General features: G+C 38.9%; 1 protein-coding gene across 2 annotated transcripts in view; it reads left to right on the forward strand.

Moving 5' to 3' along the window:
• EIF2AK4 (eukaryotic translation initiation factor 2 alpha kinase 4) overlaps nucleotides 1–15,965 on the forward strand; it is an 86,335-nt gene that overhangs the window by 62,862 nt on the left and 7,508 nt on the right. For both annotated transcript variants that reach the window (XR_001597787.2, XM_016152190.2), the window contains exons 27-32: nucleotides 717–782; nucleotides 3,495–3,665; nucleotides 4,070–4,204; nucleotides 6,976–7,083; nucleotides 7,700–7,828; nucleotides 9,288–9,374. Coding sequence is in view for 1 of the 2 variants with exons in the window: in XM_016152190.2 (XP_016007676.2) it covers nucleotides 717–782; nucleotides 3,495–3,665; nucleotides 4,070–4,204; nucleotides 6,976–7,083; nucleotides 7,700–7,828; nucleotides 9,288–9,374 (696 nt within the window). In the remaining variant the exon portion in view is untranslated. The remainder of the gene's footprint in view (nucleotides 1–716; nucleotides 783–3,494; nucleotides 3,666–4,069; nucleotides 4,205–6,975; nucleotides 7,084–7,699; nucleotides 7,829–9,287; nucleotides 9,375–15,965) is intronic.

The raw sequence follows: 15,965 nt of genomic DNA on the forward strand, positions 1-15,965 counted from the left end.
ATGCTTATCGTTTCTGATTTCTTTTCATCTTACACATTGTTTTTATAATAAATAAGAGGCATCCAGGAGATTCAGTAACAGTGCCAGTCCATGATTAAGGCTCAACACATAGTGGAAGTCCATTACAGCTTGTTTTTTTTTATACACCAAAAGGCTTAACTAGCTTTTCCTTTATCTGGCAGATATATCTCGAGGACCCTAACATTACCGTTTGTTTCTAGTGGTTCTCTCCTCCCCCAAAAGTGCTGCTGCTGTTTAGCAGAGACGGATACAGTGTGATATCAGTCAGACACTGGCAGAAATCCCAGAGATTGTGCAGGGGGCCTTCAGGTCAGCCTTGTTCATATCCCACAGTGTGCCAATGTGGGGTGGAATGCTGAGCCTGTCAGTACATGGTTTTTATCAGGGGAACACAGATCAGTTGACTGCCTCCCCAAACAAACACACACCCTGGTTAAGCCTGCCATTCAGCAAGTGTAATTTTCTCCTTTTTAATTCTTTTATGTCAGGGTTTTTCAGATTTTAAAACAGTGCTAGTTACCATTTAATGTGAATTGGAAAAAATACTTTTGTAAATCGCAGAATTAATTTATCCTTCATTATTAGGAGCAGTTTGTTCAAAATGAAAGGTGTACTTGTCAGAATTAGCCTGGAAATTGTACCTTGTTCAGAGTCAGTGTGGTCACTCTCATTGTTACCTTTTTTTTCTATATTAGACAGAAAAGCTGACGAGGAGAGAAGTGGAAGCAAAATTTTGTAATCTGTCTTTGTCTCCTAATAGTGTAAGTATAGTGTAAATACCTTCTAATGGTGTTATTCTAGCTCTCTCTCTCTGATTTTGTGATACCAGAAAATGCTGCTGAATTCTTGCTGCAGTAAGACAGCAGCATTTCCTGCCGCCTCACAGTTTTTCCCTTGAGCATTAACAGGTACCATGGCAACCTCTGGGATTAGGGGAAGAGAGAAACCAGTGCTGTGATCAAAGAATGCCTCTCCATGCTGCTGCTTAATGTGCTATAATCATCCTGTTCTTTCTCCACCACCAGACACATCTCTTTCACACCCCTTATAAAGGCTGTGCTTGGTAGAGCCTGGTGCCGAGCATACCTAGGACTAGCTGTCTTCTTCTAAAATAGAGCCCGTGCAACTAGAATTGAGGCACAGAGCTCTGCAGAGTCATTTGGGTATCTACCCATTCCGCACCCCACCCCTGTCTTCTAACACCTCAGCATTGAATTAAAGCTCTTGCTTTTCTGGTACATTTCCTCCTCCTAAAATCTTGGGTTTGACCCTGTTGGCCATGAGGAACATCTCACAGGGTAACCAGGCTTGTTGTGTTCTCTCTACAGGCAGCAGATTGGGCCCAGATCTTTGGCATAGTAACCCACATTTAATTGAATCACTGAGAAGCAGAAGACAACAGGGATTTCTTACATTTTCCTGAATGTTTATATAAGAAGACTTTTTAAAAAATTGTTTTTCAGAGTCTTTCTAGCTCTTGGTCTGACACTCAGTTATTCGTTCTGTGATGATCAGCAGAGTTTACATATGGGGATAAATTAAAATATGATTGTACACAGGTCAGGCAGAATCACTCGATCTTTTAGACAGAATCACACTTTTACAGTGTGGCACGCAGAGTGCTAGGGATATAACAAGGAGTTAGTTGAGAAGCCTACAAACGTCTCTCAACTTCTTAATTTGAATTAGCCTTTAAAAAGCCATGAAGGGATGGATACATGCAGCACGTGTCTACCCTCAGCTCTTTTAAACAATTTTCACGGCATATGTAGACCACAGTTTAAAGAAATCAGCCATACAGTTTGCAGGCAGAGAAAGTAAACCCAGACAATCGCACTAAGAATTCTAGAAATTAAGCCAGGTTAAATTTTAAGTGTTAAATATTGGAGGAGGTATTAATGATATACAAAGTGACCCAGTGGAATAATATTCTAATATGAAGACCAGTACTTAGATAACACCCTAGATGTGTACACAGCACATACCTATGTGTACAAATAGTCCCGTGATAAATAACTCAAGAAACTATCTATTTTAGTAATGTCTTACCCAAAAGTTTAAGTCGAAAAGGTTCTTTGAACTAATGTCACATTTTAAAAATATTTCACACTTGCACATGAAAGCTGCATTGGTTGCTAAAATGTCAGCTTTTTTGCTAAATCTATACCCACTGGTCATTTGATGATGATAAGCATTAATTCAAAGTTGTGTGTTTGATTAGCTTAAAATGGAAAAATTAGTATCTAATAAAGGCAATTAGTACGCTAATTATTTAAAAATGGAACTCTACGAATATTAGAAAAGGAAGTAGAAATATTGTAAAAGAGTTTCAGATATGTGGCCCAGTCTTCTTTTACAGAGGAGGAACTAAAGCCCAAAGAGATATACTGACTTGTCCAAAGTGACATGGAGTTAGTTGCTGATAGGATGAGGACCCAAACCTGGGGACGTTGACTCTAGTGCTTCTGGCATTTTATTAATGGGGTAATTTAATGTTAAAATTTGAAAAGAAATTATTTTATTAAGAGAAGAAATTTAAATGCGAATGTTTTGTCTTTAGTAAAGAGATTATAGGAGATTTTAACATTTTTGGATTTTTTTAAACACGAGTCATTTATAATTGTTATATTAAACTACATGAAGCCCAGTCTTCATTCATCTCTTAGTTTCCAGGTGCCAATTTATATTTGAACCAGGTTCTGCTTGCCTACAACCTTAAAATAGCTATAATTTTTGTTAATTTCCACTTTAGCTCCTGGGAGTTTTCCCTCTAGTCTTACAATCCCTTTCACCTCTTTCACCTCCTCTGAGCCAGGGCCTGTGCCTGGCCCACAGATAGATCGTCGTCAGCCACCGCCTTCTCTCGGGGAGGACAGTGTGTACAGGTGGTAAGAGCTGGGAGCTGGGATTGAGATCTGAGTAGGAGGGAAGGAAAGATCAGGAGGCTGCCTGCAGGAGATGACATCTGAGTTGCATCCATGGCTACCAATAGGAATCATTCAAGCAAAGGGATGAGAGGGAATTTCTGGCCGATTTGGTGTAATATTAGGACGAGTCAGACTTTGCCTTCCGGCCCCCCCTTCCCACTTCTCCCTCCCTCTGCTTATGTGCCTGTAGTAATGGGAACCCGTGAGAACGGAAAGGGGAACAATACTGGCTTGAAAATATATAATGGAGGCTCTGCTAGTGCCAAGGTCCGCTCTGCTGGGGTCAGTATTAGCTACAAGTGAGTGTGTGTGATTGACAATGAACTGTGAGTAGGTGCCTGAAGCACTTCTACGAGTGCCTTAGAGTTGTTGGAAAAGGATAATAATCCTCAGTTGGGATTGTGGTAAAGGCTAAAATAACCTTCAACTACAGAATTCCCTTCTTGGAGTGCTAAAGCTTTGCTGGGTTCCCCTGTGTATGAAACACTGCAAAGTGAGTCTTCCCTGCCATGGACTGCAAGCTAACTGTGCCTCTTTGCTTTCCAGCTGTGTCGACTCTACAAATTTATTGAGCAGAAGGGAGATTTGCAAGATCTCACGCCAACAATAAATTCATTAATAAAACAGAAAATAGGTGTTGCCCAGTTGGTGAAGTATGGCTTAAAAGATCTAGAGGAGGTTGTTGGACTGTTGAAGAAACTTGGCATAAAGTTACAGGTTTGGCAGTTGTTTGATTCTGGCAGTACAGATTTGCAGCATTAACAACAGTACAAGAGGGAAATGGGTTTTATTTTATTAATGCTAATAAGTGTTTTATTTTTCCTGAAGAACTCTGCTTTCTATATTTTGGAACATTCGATATCTAGTAATAAATTTAGCTTAAATCAGAATTTCTTTGCAGGCATCACAATTCCTCTCGTACAGCAATTCTGATTATGTCCGTTAGCCTCAGAGAAGTGGTTATTCTTGAAGAGAGCAGAGTTTCTCTCACTTGGCAATCTGTAGTTAAACAGACTTTGTGCCAGATCTTACTGAATATTGGTTTACGCTGTACAGATAGTTCTGATGCCATTGATGGAAAAAAGTGCCCTGACACGTTTGTGTGGCGTTTCACTTAACAGGTCTTGATCAATTTGGGCTTGGTTTACAAAGTACAGCAGCACAGTGGGATCATCTTCCAGTTTGTGGCATTCATCAGACGGAGGCAAAGGGCTATATCCGAAATCCTTGCAGCTGGTGGCAGATACGACCTGTTGGTGAGGGCTTGCCCATTATTTGTTGATCTGTTCTGGCTTCATTTCTTCCTCAACTTATTATTTTGAGATTTTTCAAACCTACAGAAAAATTGAACCAGTAGTACAATTGAATAGCTGTATATCTTTCATCTAGGAATAGAAATGTTTTGTAAAGTACATTTGTAGTATTTTTAAACTTTTATTTTTAAATAACTATAGATTTAGTTGCAAAGATAGTACAGAGAAGCCTTGTATGTTTTACACACTTTCTTCCAATGGTGAAACCTGGCATGATTCTAATAAAACATCAATACCAGGAAATGGATGTTGGTCTACGGTATGTGCACAGTTCTGTGGCCTTTTTATCACAAGTGGAGCTTCCTGTAGCCATCACTGCAATGGAGATGCAGAGCTGTTCCATCACTGTAAAGTCTGCTGGTGTGGACATTTATCAGTTCAAATGAAGTGTAGAAACCTTACCTGCCTTTAAGTCCCTTTACTGCATCCTTCCTTTTATAATGTAATTGTCTTAAATAACTTCCTCTGCACACGTTGAAATCCACATCAGATAGTGTTATGCTTATTACTTCAACTGTCAAACTCTGAGAAACTCAAGACAAGAAATCTGTTGTATTTCCCTAACATTTCTGGTTTCTGATGAGAAATGGGCTGTTATTTGGATTATTTTTTCCCTATAGGAAAGATTTTAAAGATTTTTTTTTCTTTGTCTTTAAAATATAATAATAATGTGTCTTAGCATGACTGTCTTTGGATTTATCTTATTTGGGATTTTCTCAGCTTCTTGAACCTATGGGTTTATGTTTTTTGCCTGAGTGGGAAGTTGGAACTTTCATCACTTTCCAGCAGTAACACGGTCTCCTGCTAACTCTCCCAACCCCCAGCCCTCTCACCATGGTATCAGCAGAACCGTGTTTCAGGCATTATTCTAATATTTTTTTGTCTCACCTTTTTCCTCTTCTTCTAGGACTCTGATGACATAACTGTTAGATTTTTTGTTATATCCCTGAGGTCCTGGAACATTTTGCCTTGGAGTCTGTTTTCTCTCTTGTTCAGATTGAATAATCTCTGTTTTCATCTTCAGTTGTACTAATATTTCCACTGTTGTCTTCATTCTGTTAGTGATCTATCCACTGAGTTTTTTTATCTTCTTTGCTAAGATGTTCCATTTTTTTTTTATTTGTTTCAAGCCTGTTCGTAATGCTAGCTGAAGCATTTTTATTATGATTTCTTGAAAATCCTTGTCAGATGTGTGATTTTCAGTTGTATCCTGGATATTTTGAGTATTTTGAGACTCGCGCTTATCTAGATCTTCTGGCTTAGCAGACCTCCTCTGATATTGCACCTGTGGGGCAGATAGGTGTCACCTTGCTACTGCCAGTTGGGAGTAAAGACCCAGGGTCCTCATTTGGCCTTCTTAGACATCCCCAGTGTGCAAGGGAGTGCCTCGTTACTGCTTCCTGCATTGTCTCCACTGATGCTATGTTGAGGGGGCTGGAGGAGGAGGAGTTACTGCTGGAAAGTCCAGCTTCCTACTCAGCCTCTTCTGGCACCACCCCAGTGGGGAGGTTGGCCTTGTTACTACTTAGGTAGGAGTGGAAGTCCAGGATCCTGGGGTTGCTAGCCTCCATAGACACTGTTGGGGGTGGGGGCTTTACCCCCAGGCAGAAACATGTTAAGTCCTGGCTTCTATTTTATCTTATCTGATGCCCCCCACCCCGGGACTTTGTTTAGGGAGGGGCTCCTTACATGTAGGTGAATGTATAGGCCCCCACTCAGCCTTTGCTGGTGGGAGTCTGCCTGTGTTTTTTCCTATGATGTTTGCCTAAAACTTTTCTGTCCTGCTGGGTTGCCCCTTTTGTGGTCTTTTTGGCCAGAGAGAGCAGGTTTTCATCAGGTCTTTTTTGCTGGTTCTTCTTGGCATGTCTATGTCGCCAGTTTCTCCAGCACCCAATCCAGGATATATGAAGCAAAGACCAAACCTAGGGGACTAGCCAGCCACATGTCATGTAGATCCTGGCTAGTCTACTACCTTCCCTCTACTTCAGAGTCTTTTTATGTTTGTTTTATATGTAATGTCCAGGATTTTTAGCTGTAGTTAGCAGGAGGAATAGGGAGAAGTATACCCATCCATCTTGGATCAAGAACCAGAACATACATATGTTACATGTTTTAATTGCCTAGTAGTAATATTACGTAAAAAGAAACAAGTGGAATTAACTTCAATAATGTATTTTATTTAATGCAGTATGCCCAAAATATTGTTTCGACATGTAATCAAAATTTTAAAAATAAGGAGCTACTTTTCATTCTTTTTTTATGTACTTTTTTAACATACTTTATACTTTTTTCTAAATATTTGCAATCACCATTTGCTTAAGCCAATATACTATTTCATCATGTACTCAAACATCTAAAAATTATTAATGAGCTTCTTTACATTCTTTTTTAATTCTGAATCTTTGCAACCAGTATGTATTTTATACTTGTAGCAGCACGTCAATTCGGATTAGCCATTTTTCAAATGCTCAAGCCACGTGTGGCTAGCAGCTGCCAGCCATCTTGAATAATGCAGTTCTAGAATAGCATTTTTCCTAAATTGGCATGTGTGCTTGCTTTTCACTCTCTGTCTCCCTTGCTACGCAGATACATCTTTTTGTTGAACCCTTCGATGATAAATTGCTGACAGAGAGCATGCCCATATATCATTGCTTTGCCTGTAATTGCAGTTTCCTCTCCATTTCATGACCAAAACTGTGTGTTTTTCTCTGCAGATTCCGCAGTTTAGAGGGCCACAGGCTCTGGGGCCAGTTCCCACCGCCATTGGGGTCAGCATAGCCATAGACAAGATATCTGCTGCTGTCCTCAGCATGGAAGAACCTGTAAGTTCTGGCTTTGCTTTCCAGTTTGCCTTGAGTTGTCTTTCACTCTGTAGTCATTTACATGGAGCCCTGGATGTGGCAGCAATCCACTAGGGTTTGAGAGATTGTCTTCACCATGATAGATAAGCCTAAGACTTGGCACGAGTCCTTGCATTTCAGTCCTTAGCCTCTAGCTGGGGACCTCAGACAATCCATCCATTCTTTCCTAGCCTCACTCTCCTCATCTGTAATGAGCTATGTAAATGCGAGATGTGACAGTTGTTAATAGACTTATATCAAAGCCCCTTGTTCAGAAATCCTGCTGTGCTCTACAAAGCTAAAAGTGATTCTTTTTCCTTTGTGTTTCAGGCAAGATTAGTTTTCCCAGAGGAAAACAATATCTTCCTGATGGCTTAGGGTAGTTGAAATCATTTTCTCTTAAAAGACTAATATTAAAATTTTTTTACTGTTATTCATTTTACTATATCATTTTGAAGCAAAGGCTTCTGCACATATGTTGCTGTATAAGATTTCAAAATGCCTGTCTTCACGTGAGTGCTGCCTCCCGCTCGGTGCTGGTCCCACCTACACGTCTCCAGTCTCGCTCTTCTAAATATCATCACTGTTTCTGATCCAGGTTACAATAAGCTCCTGTGACCTCCTGGTTGTAAGTGTTGGCCAGATGTCCATGTCCAGGGCCATCAACATAACCCAGAAACTCTGGATGGCGGGAATCACAGCAGAAATCATGTATGACTGGTCACAGGTAATGAGGCAAAAAGTACCTGCGAGTGAGTGGTTTCCACGGCAAGTTACCTTCAGTGGCTTTAGCTTCTCAAACTCTTATTTATGTCTGTGGTTAGAGTTTCTTCCTGCTCTAGTTTCTGATTGCTGCAGTAGCAAATTACCACTAACTTAGTGGTTTAAAATAACACAAGTTTATTAGCTTACATTTCTGAAATTCAGAAGTCTAAAATCAGTACCACCGGGCTCAAATCAAGGTGTCGATGGGGTGATTCCTTCTGGTGGCTTTGTGGGGAGAGTCTATTTCATCACCTTGCCCAGCTCCTAGAGGCCTCCTGCATCCTTTGGTTTATGACCCCATCCTCTCTTCAAACTCAGCAGTGTAGCATATTTTTTCCTCCCTGATCTATGCTTCTATCCTTATATTTCTAACTCTCACCCTCCTGTCTCCTTACAGGGACCTTTGTTCTTACACTGGGCCCACCTAGATAATCCAGGAAAATCTCCCTATCTCAAGATTCTTACTTTATCACATCTGCACAGCTCCTTTTAGCATGCAAGGTAGCATATTCACAGGCTCTAGGGAGTAGGATGTGGACACCTTTGCAGGCCACAACCAGCCTATCACAGTTCCCAAAGGTATTCTGTGTTTAGTGTGTTATAGCCTCAGACCACCCACACCTGCCCGCCCTTTAGAATATGGGGCCTTTAGATTACTAACTTCTGATCACTGTGTGGCTCACCGATAGGGATCATCCAAGTTGTACACACGTTCACCCACGCTCAAGGTGCCCCAGAGCATGAAGAGATAGATGCCTGGGGAAACAACCCCGCCCTCCCTCCTCCTCCTTTCACATCACCTGCCAGGTGTTTTTTCTGAAGCTGCTGCTGTTCATTTTTGTGGGTGTTACGTAAAAATTCATGTCAGAAGTAGGCTGAGTGATAATTTTTATTCATTTGACAGAGCAGTATCCTTTTCCACTTGTTTTCTTATTTCATAAATTGTTAGAGAAGTGCTCTTTCAATAAAATATAAGCCCTGTAACAGTGACTTCAGTCCAGCACAGTGTTATTCCCTACAGGCTTCTCTGCTCTGATGTTCTTTGCTTTATGCTTCAGTTTTGCTTTTCACTTGCCACTATTTCTTGTGTCGCCTTTGCTTTCCTCAGAGATCATGTGGGGCGGGGGAGGGGTGTAATTTTTGACACTTTCCATCAGGATTTGAATCCTTTGAAAACCTCTTACTGTATCCTCACCACACTGATCACCAATGGCCCCTTGGAACAATAGTGAAAGTAATGAAAGCAAAAAGTCTTATTTCTCCTTTGAAATCTGTACTTTCCTTGCTTAATATTTATAACCCCTGATGTCAGCATGTTCACTTTGAGAATAAAATTGAGCAGTGTTTTCATTCTCCTTAATTACTTGAAGCTGCTCCGGGTGCTCTGTATTTATATCATACACTGTGCTTATTTATTTCAGTCCCAAGAAGAATTACAGGAGTACTGCAGACATCATGAAATCACATATGTGGCCCTCGTCTCAGATAAAGAAGGAAGCTATGTCAAGGTAAACAATGGAGGAAATCTTTCACAATTCAACAGATTTCTAAAACTCTGTGTTAACTGTGGAGCACACAGGTTCCCACTGAGGCCCTGGCCTTGGGTATGGGTAGAAATTCATTACTTCACTCTTCCTGCATTGCTGGGCTTGTTATTGGAAAGAGTGTATAAAATGAAGAGAGGATTTGAATCCGAACACTTCCTTAGAGCTTAAAAAATAAAAACACTGTGGCTGTAGTTTTTTCCTATTTTTCCCCCTTGTTTTCTCTTTCTGTCTATGAAAATAAGAATAATTAGAGCTGATACTGTTGACTGGCCTATCCTCTGGCTGCTTACTAACAAGTTTTACTGCATTGTATTGAACTAAAAATGGACATAATTAAGCCACCTCATAACCTTTATTTCTGTTTTTAAAGGAACAAAAGTCAACATTTTCTCCCTTTTATAATGTCTGTCTGGTTTGATAGCTGGCTTCATAAAATGAACTGGACAGTGTTCTCTCCTTTTCTGTTTTCTAGAAGATTTTGTGTATAATTGGTATTATCACATCCTCATATATTTGGGAGAATTTACCAGTAAAGCCTAGACTTAGAGGTATTCAGGTTGCCTCTTCTTGAGTTTTGGTAGTTTGTATCTTTCCCGGAATGGTTCCATTTCATCTAGGTTTTCAAATATTTCCTTGTTTTACTATCTTTAGGATATGTAGAGATATCCCTTTTTCATTCCTAATATTAGTAATTTATCTCATCCTTCTTTTTAACCCTTATCAGCCTGGCTAGAGGTTTATCAATTTTGTCTTTTCAGAGAACCAGCTTTTGGTGTCAATGATTTTTGGGTTTTTTTTGTTTTGTTTTTTACTTTATTGATTTCCATTCTTTATTATTATTGTCTTTATTCTGCTAATTTGGGATTTAGTTTTTTCTTCTTCTGGTTTCTTCAGACAGAACTGTATTTTTATTTTTTAATTTTTTTTAATTAAGTTTATTGAGGTAACATTGGTTAATACAATTATATAATTTTCAGGTGTACATTATAATTTCACATCTGTGTATTCTATTGTGTGTTTACCACCCAAAGTCCAGTTTCCTTCAGCTGCCATATATTTTATCCCCTTTGCCCACTTCATCCTCCCCCATCCTCTTATATTTGACCCCCTTTACCCCATCTACTTCCCCCCACCTCCCCACCCCCTACCATTTGGTAACCACTAGTCTGTAGTTCATGTCCATGAGTCTCTGTTTTGTCCTGTTCCTTTGTTGCTTTTAGGTTTATATGCCACATATAAGTGATATCATGCGATTTTCAACTTTTTCTCTCTGGCTTATTTCGCTTAGCATGATTAATCTCGAGTTCCATCCATGTGGTCGCAAATGGCAGTATTTCATCTCTTCTTATGGCTCAGTAATATTCCATTGTATATATGTACCACAGCTTCTTCAGCCAGTCATCTATCATAGGACACTTTAGTTGCTTCCATTTACTGGCCGCTGTGAATAATGTTGCTATGAACATTGGTGTGCAAATATCTTTATGGATATGATTTTTTAAATCTTTGGGGTAAATACCCAGTAGAGGGATTGCTGGATTATATGGTAGATCAACAGACAGAACTTTAGATAGAGGTTGACAAACTACAACCTGCAAGCCAAATCCAACCCACAGCTTGTTTCTGGATGGCCTATGAGCTACAAATCGTTTTTATGTTCTGTTTTAAAAAGAAGAGTATGTGTCATAGACATTGTGTGACCTGTAAAACCCAAAGGTTTACTAGTTGGCCCTTTATAGAAAAGAAGTTGCTGGCCACCTGGCTTAGATCAGGGATTTTAAATTTTCTTCTTTTCTAAATAAAAGCATTTTAATGCTATAAATTTCACTCTAAGTACTGCATTGGTTACATGCCACACAGTTTTACATTTAGTGCTTTTGTTTTTACTCCACTTAGAATATTTTCTAATTTCCTTGATGATTTTTTCTTTGATCCATAGGTTATTTAGAAGTGTGTTGTTTAATTTCTAAATAGAGTATTTTCCAGAAAGTATTCTTCAATGATTTCTAGTTTATTTCCTTTGTGGCCAGAGATAGTACTCTGTATGATTTCAATCCTTTAAATTTTACTGAGACAGGTTTTAAAGTCCAAAATATGGTCTGTTACTGTAAATGTTTCATGTACACTTGAAAAGAATATGATTCTGCATTGTTAGGTGGAGTGTTTGATAAACATCAGTTAGCTCACGTTAGTTGGTAACATTATGTAAGTCTTCTATGTCTTTACTAAACTCTTTTGTCTACTTGTCCTATCAATTACTGAGAAAGAAGTATTGATCTCCAGCTATAACTGTAAGTTTATCTATTTCTCCTTTTAGTTCTATCAGTTTTTGCTTCATGTTTTTTGAAACTCTGTTGTTTGGTGAATACACATTTCAGATTGTGTATCTTCTTGATGAATTGACCTCTTTATCATTATGAAATATTCTTTATCCCAGATAATATTTCTTGTTCTGAAGTCTTTTGATTAGTGTTTACATGGCTTATCCTTTTCTATCTTGTTTCTTTATATTTAAAGTGAGTTTCTTAGAGACAGTCACTAGTTGTGTTTTGCTTTTTGATGCATTCTGACAACTAACCTTTTAATTAAAGTAGTTAGACCATTTATATGTAATGCAGTTATTGAAATGGTTAAGTTTAAATCTACCATTTTACTGTCTGTTCTTGTTTCCATTTTTCTCTTTTTATGGCTTCTTGAAATTTATTCTTTCATTTTATTTCTACAGTTGGTTTACTGACTATAACTGTTTTTGGTAGGATTTTTTTAGTGACTTCTCTAGGATTTATAGTATACATCTCTAACCTATCACATTTCTGCCTTCAAAAAGTATTATACACCTTCGCATATATTATAACAGACTGCTATTACAACAGAATACTTCCATTTTCCCTCTTTCATCCTTTGTGCTATTGTTGGCAAATATTTTTTTCCTATATATGTTATAAATTCCACAATACATTGTTAATATTTTGGTTTTGTTAATTATCTTTTAAAGAGGTTTGTAAATGAGTGAGAAAATGTTCTTTATATATACCATTTGTGGAACTGTTTATTCCTTCATATTGAGCCAGATATCATTCTGATTTAATTTTCCATCTGCCTGGCAAGCTTCCTTTAATATTTCTGCTTAACGCAGGTCTGCTGGTAATGAATTCTCTCAGCTGTTATTGGTCTGAAAAAAGTCTTCATTTCACATTTATTTTTAAAGGGTTTTTTTTTTGCTACATATAGAATTCATGATTTACAATTATTTTCTTTTAGCACTTTGAAGATGTACTTAAAATCTTCTGACCTGATTTTTAAAAAGTCTGCTTTGATCCTTTGTATGTAATGTATCTTTTTTTCATTTCTGGCAGCTTTTACGATTTTTTGTCATTGGTTCTCTGCAATTTAAATATAATGTGCCTCAGTGCGTGTTCTTTGTTTCTAATACTCGGTATTCATGATGCTTCTCTGACCTGTAGATGTGCAGTACTCATCAAATTTGGAAAATTTTCAGACATTATTCCTTCAAATTTTTTTGTCTCTTTCCCTCTGGAACTCTATTACAGTATGTTAATCATTTGCTATTGCCCCACAGCTCATTGAGGCTTTGTTTTGTTGTTTTCTCTCCTGTCTCTGCTTTATCCTGAATCAGTCCCTCATCTTTTCTGCAGTCTCTAATCTAGTAATCCCATCCAGTGTGTTTTTTTCAGATATTGTAATATTTTCATCTGTACAAGTTACATCTTTATGTCTTCCATTTCTCTCCTCATAGTTCTTGTTTTCCTTCCATTCTTTATAAGCTTTATAATAGTTGTTTTAAGATATTTGTACACTAATTCCATTATCTTCAACATTTCTGGGTCTGTTTCTATCTATTAATGTTTCAATTGATTATATTTTCTTACCACTTTGTGTGCTTAGTAATTTTTGAGTAGTCGTTGGACATTATGAATTTTACATTTTTAGATGCCAGGTTTTCTTATGTTTATATAAATATTGTTGAGCTTTGTTCTAGGATATAGTTAGAATTCTTGGATTCTGTTTGATCCTTTCCAGGCTTGATTTTAAGCTTTGTTAGGGCACATCCAGGACAGCCTTTAGTCTCAGCCTAATGTAGCTCCACTACTAAGGCAATACCCTTTGGAAGATTCTGCCTCATGTCCTGTGTGTTATGAGATCTCTCTAATCTGATATTCACAGCCCCGTGAGTTCCAGCAATTATTATGCCTACTCCTATCTGGTGGCTGTTTCCTCAGCCTTGGATAGTTTCCTCTCACCCATGTACATTCAGTTCTCTGCCAAAAATGTGAGTAGACTCCTCTGCAGAGCTTCAGAAATCTTTCTCTGTGAACTTGTAGCTCTCTCCTCCTCGGTCCTCTGCCCATAATTTCTAGCTGCTTGGCCTGCCTAAACTCCAGTTTGTCTGCTCTACTCAGCACGATACCTGGCCTCCACTTAAGTTCCCCGCTTCTGGCACTGCAGTCTGCAAACTTCCTCAACACAGTAACCTGGGGCACTCCTAGGCTCACTTTGTTTTCCTTCTGTCAGAGGTGACAGTCCACTGCTGATTGTTCCATGTCTTAAAACCACTGTTTATGTTTCATCTGGTTTCTAGTTTAAGGCAGGGGGACAATTCTTATAGTAGTTACTCCTTCATGGGCAGATATGGAAGTCCCCAAATGCTTGTTAGTCACAAAACCATAAATGACCCTAAGGTCATCAATCAGGCCTCTTTCAGAGCAGCAATTGCTCTTGTGATATGACCAAGAGATGACCGACTTTCTAGCATCTGCTGGACAATTAATAATGCACTGCTATCATGGTTAGCAAATTTTAAAAACTTGAATCAGAATTTGCTTCCCAAAATTTCACTGGTTCTAGTTCTACACTCTGGAGTAGTCAAGGTAACAAATCTAATTCATCCTCCTCCTCCCAACTACTTTCAAATAAATTTTAGGAGATAGCTGCCATGCCCCTTTGTCCTCTTCTGTTTTCAGCATTCTAGTTACTTAAGCCATTCCTCATAATATGGTTTCCCCATCCTTGACTCTCCTAGTTAACCTCCTCTAGACACACTTAACTCTGTCAATGTCTGTCTTTAAATGTGATACTAGAATTCTACAGAGTGCTGTAAGCATGTTCTGACTAAATGGGAAGGGTCTCTGACCTTCCTCAATCCAGATACCCTAGTTCTCCTAATACAGCCTATAAGTGACTCTTGGCTCATACTAAATTTATCAACTAAAACCCACTGGACTTTTCAATTATCATCATGTCTGGCTGGTGTTCTACAATGATGGCTTAATTACAGGACTTCATATTTATCTCCATTAAATGTGATCTTGTTCATTTCAACATTATTCCAGCCTGTCTAGCTCTTTTGAATCTTGCTTCTGCCTGTTAATGATAGGTTATCTTCCTATTTGAAGGGCAGGACATCATTTCATTCATCCATTCAGCAAATGCGTTTTAAGCATTCATAGTGTGGGAGGGGTTAAATTTAGGGCCATGAAGGACACAGGAACATTTAAGCCACAGGCCCTGCTGTCAAGGATCCTACAATCTGATAGGGAACATAAGACATTTTTGCATGATTATGACCTAGAACAATACTAAATGTCATGGAAGTCCTACAGAGAAAGTTCTCTGAGGGTTCATCAGCCTGGGAGATTATTTCAGAGGGAGCAAGGAAGTCTTCGGGGTAGAGGTGGGATTTATGTTGGATTCTTATGGATGGGCAGGATATAGGCGGGTGCTGAAGGGCCTTTTAAGCAGATGAAATACAAAGGTACTGGCAATTCTTTCAATAGATTGTCCCAAAGATAAAGGCTCTCTAACAGAGAACTATTCTGGTATTATCCTCAGTGGTCTATTTTGGGTGGAGCAGGATTATAAAGAAAGGTGCTTCAGCAAGAGAGAACAGTTCTAGCTAGATCATGAAGAGCCAAAATGCCCAAGGAACTTGGACTTTATTTAGCAGCTAGTGAGAACCCAGAGTGTGTTTTGTACAGACGGGGACATCAGGGTTGTATATGAGAAAAATTAACCTACAGGGTTGTGTAGCATGGAATGGAGTGAGGGAAAATTGCAGGCAGGAATAGCAGTGGGAAGAGATTCAGGCTATCCCAAGCCAAGGTTGGGCGCTGGGCATTAGAGTGAAGATGAAAGGGCAGGAACCATCAAAGTGGGATGACAGGAGTTCTCTTTGGAAGGGAGAGGGAGGGGTTGTAGAAACTTTGGTAACTGACTAAAGGATGTCTAATGGGAAGAATATATGAAAGAAAGAAATGAAATAAGAGCTGGTTTGTCACAACTTTTTATTTAGTTCTGTCATCTGTGATAAGCTGTTCTGGGCCAGGGTTTTTCAACAACCGTATTTTGACATTTCGGGCCAGATAATTGTTTGTGGGGGCTGCTGTCCTGAGCATTGTAGGATGTTTAGCAGCATCCCTAGCCCCTACCCACTACAGACCAGTAATATCCTCTACAGCTGTGACAAAAAAAAAATATCTGCAAACACGACCAAATGTCCTGTGGGGAGCAAAATCTCCACTGGTTAAGGACCAC

Source organism: Rousettus aegyptiacus, unplaced genomic scaffold (assembly GCF_014176215.1).
Source record: "Rousettus aegyptiacus isolate mRouAeg1 unplaced genomic scaffold, mRouAeg1.p scaffold_m13_p_3, whole genome shotgun sequence".
In the NCBI taxonomy this organism is placed as follows: domain Eukaryota; kingdom Metazoa; phylum Chordata; class Mammalia; order Chiroptera; family Pteropodidae; genus Rousettus; species Rousettus aegyptiacus.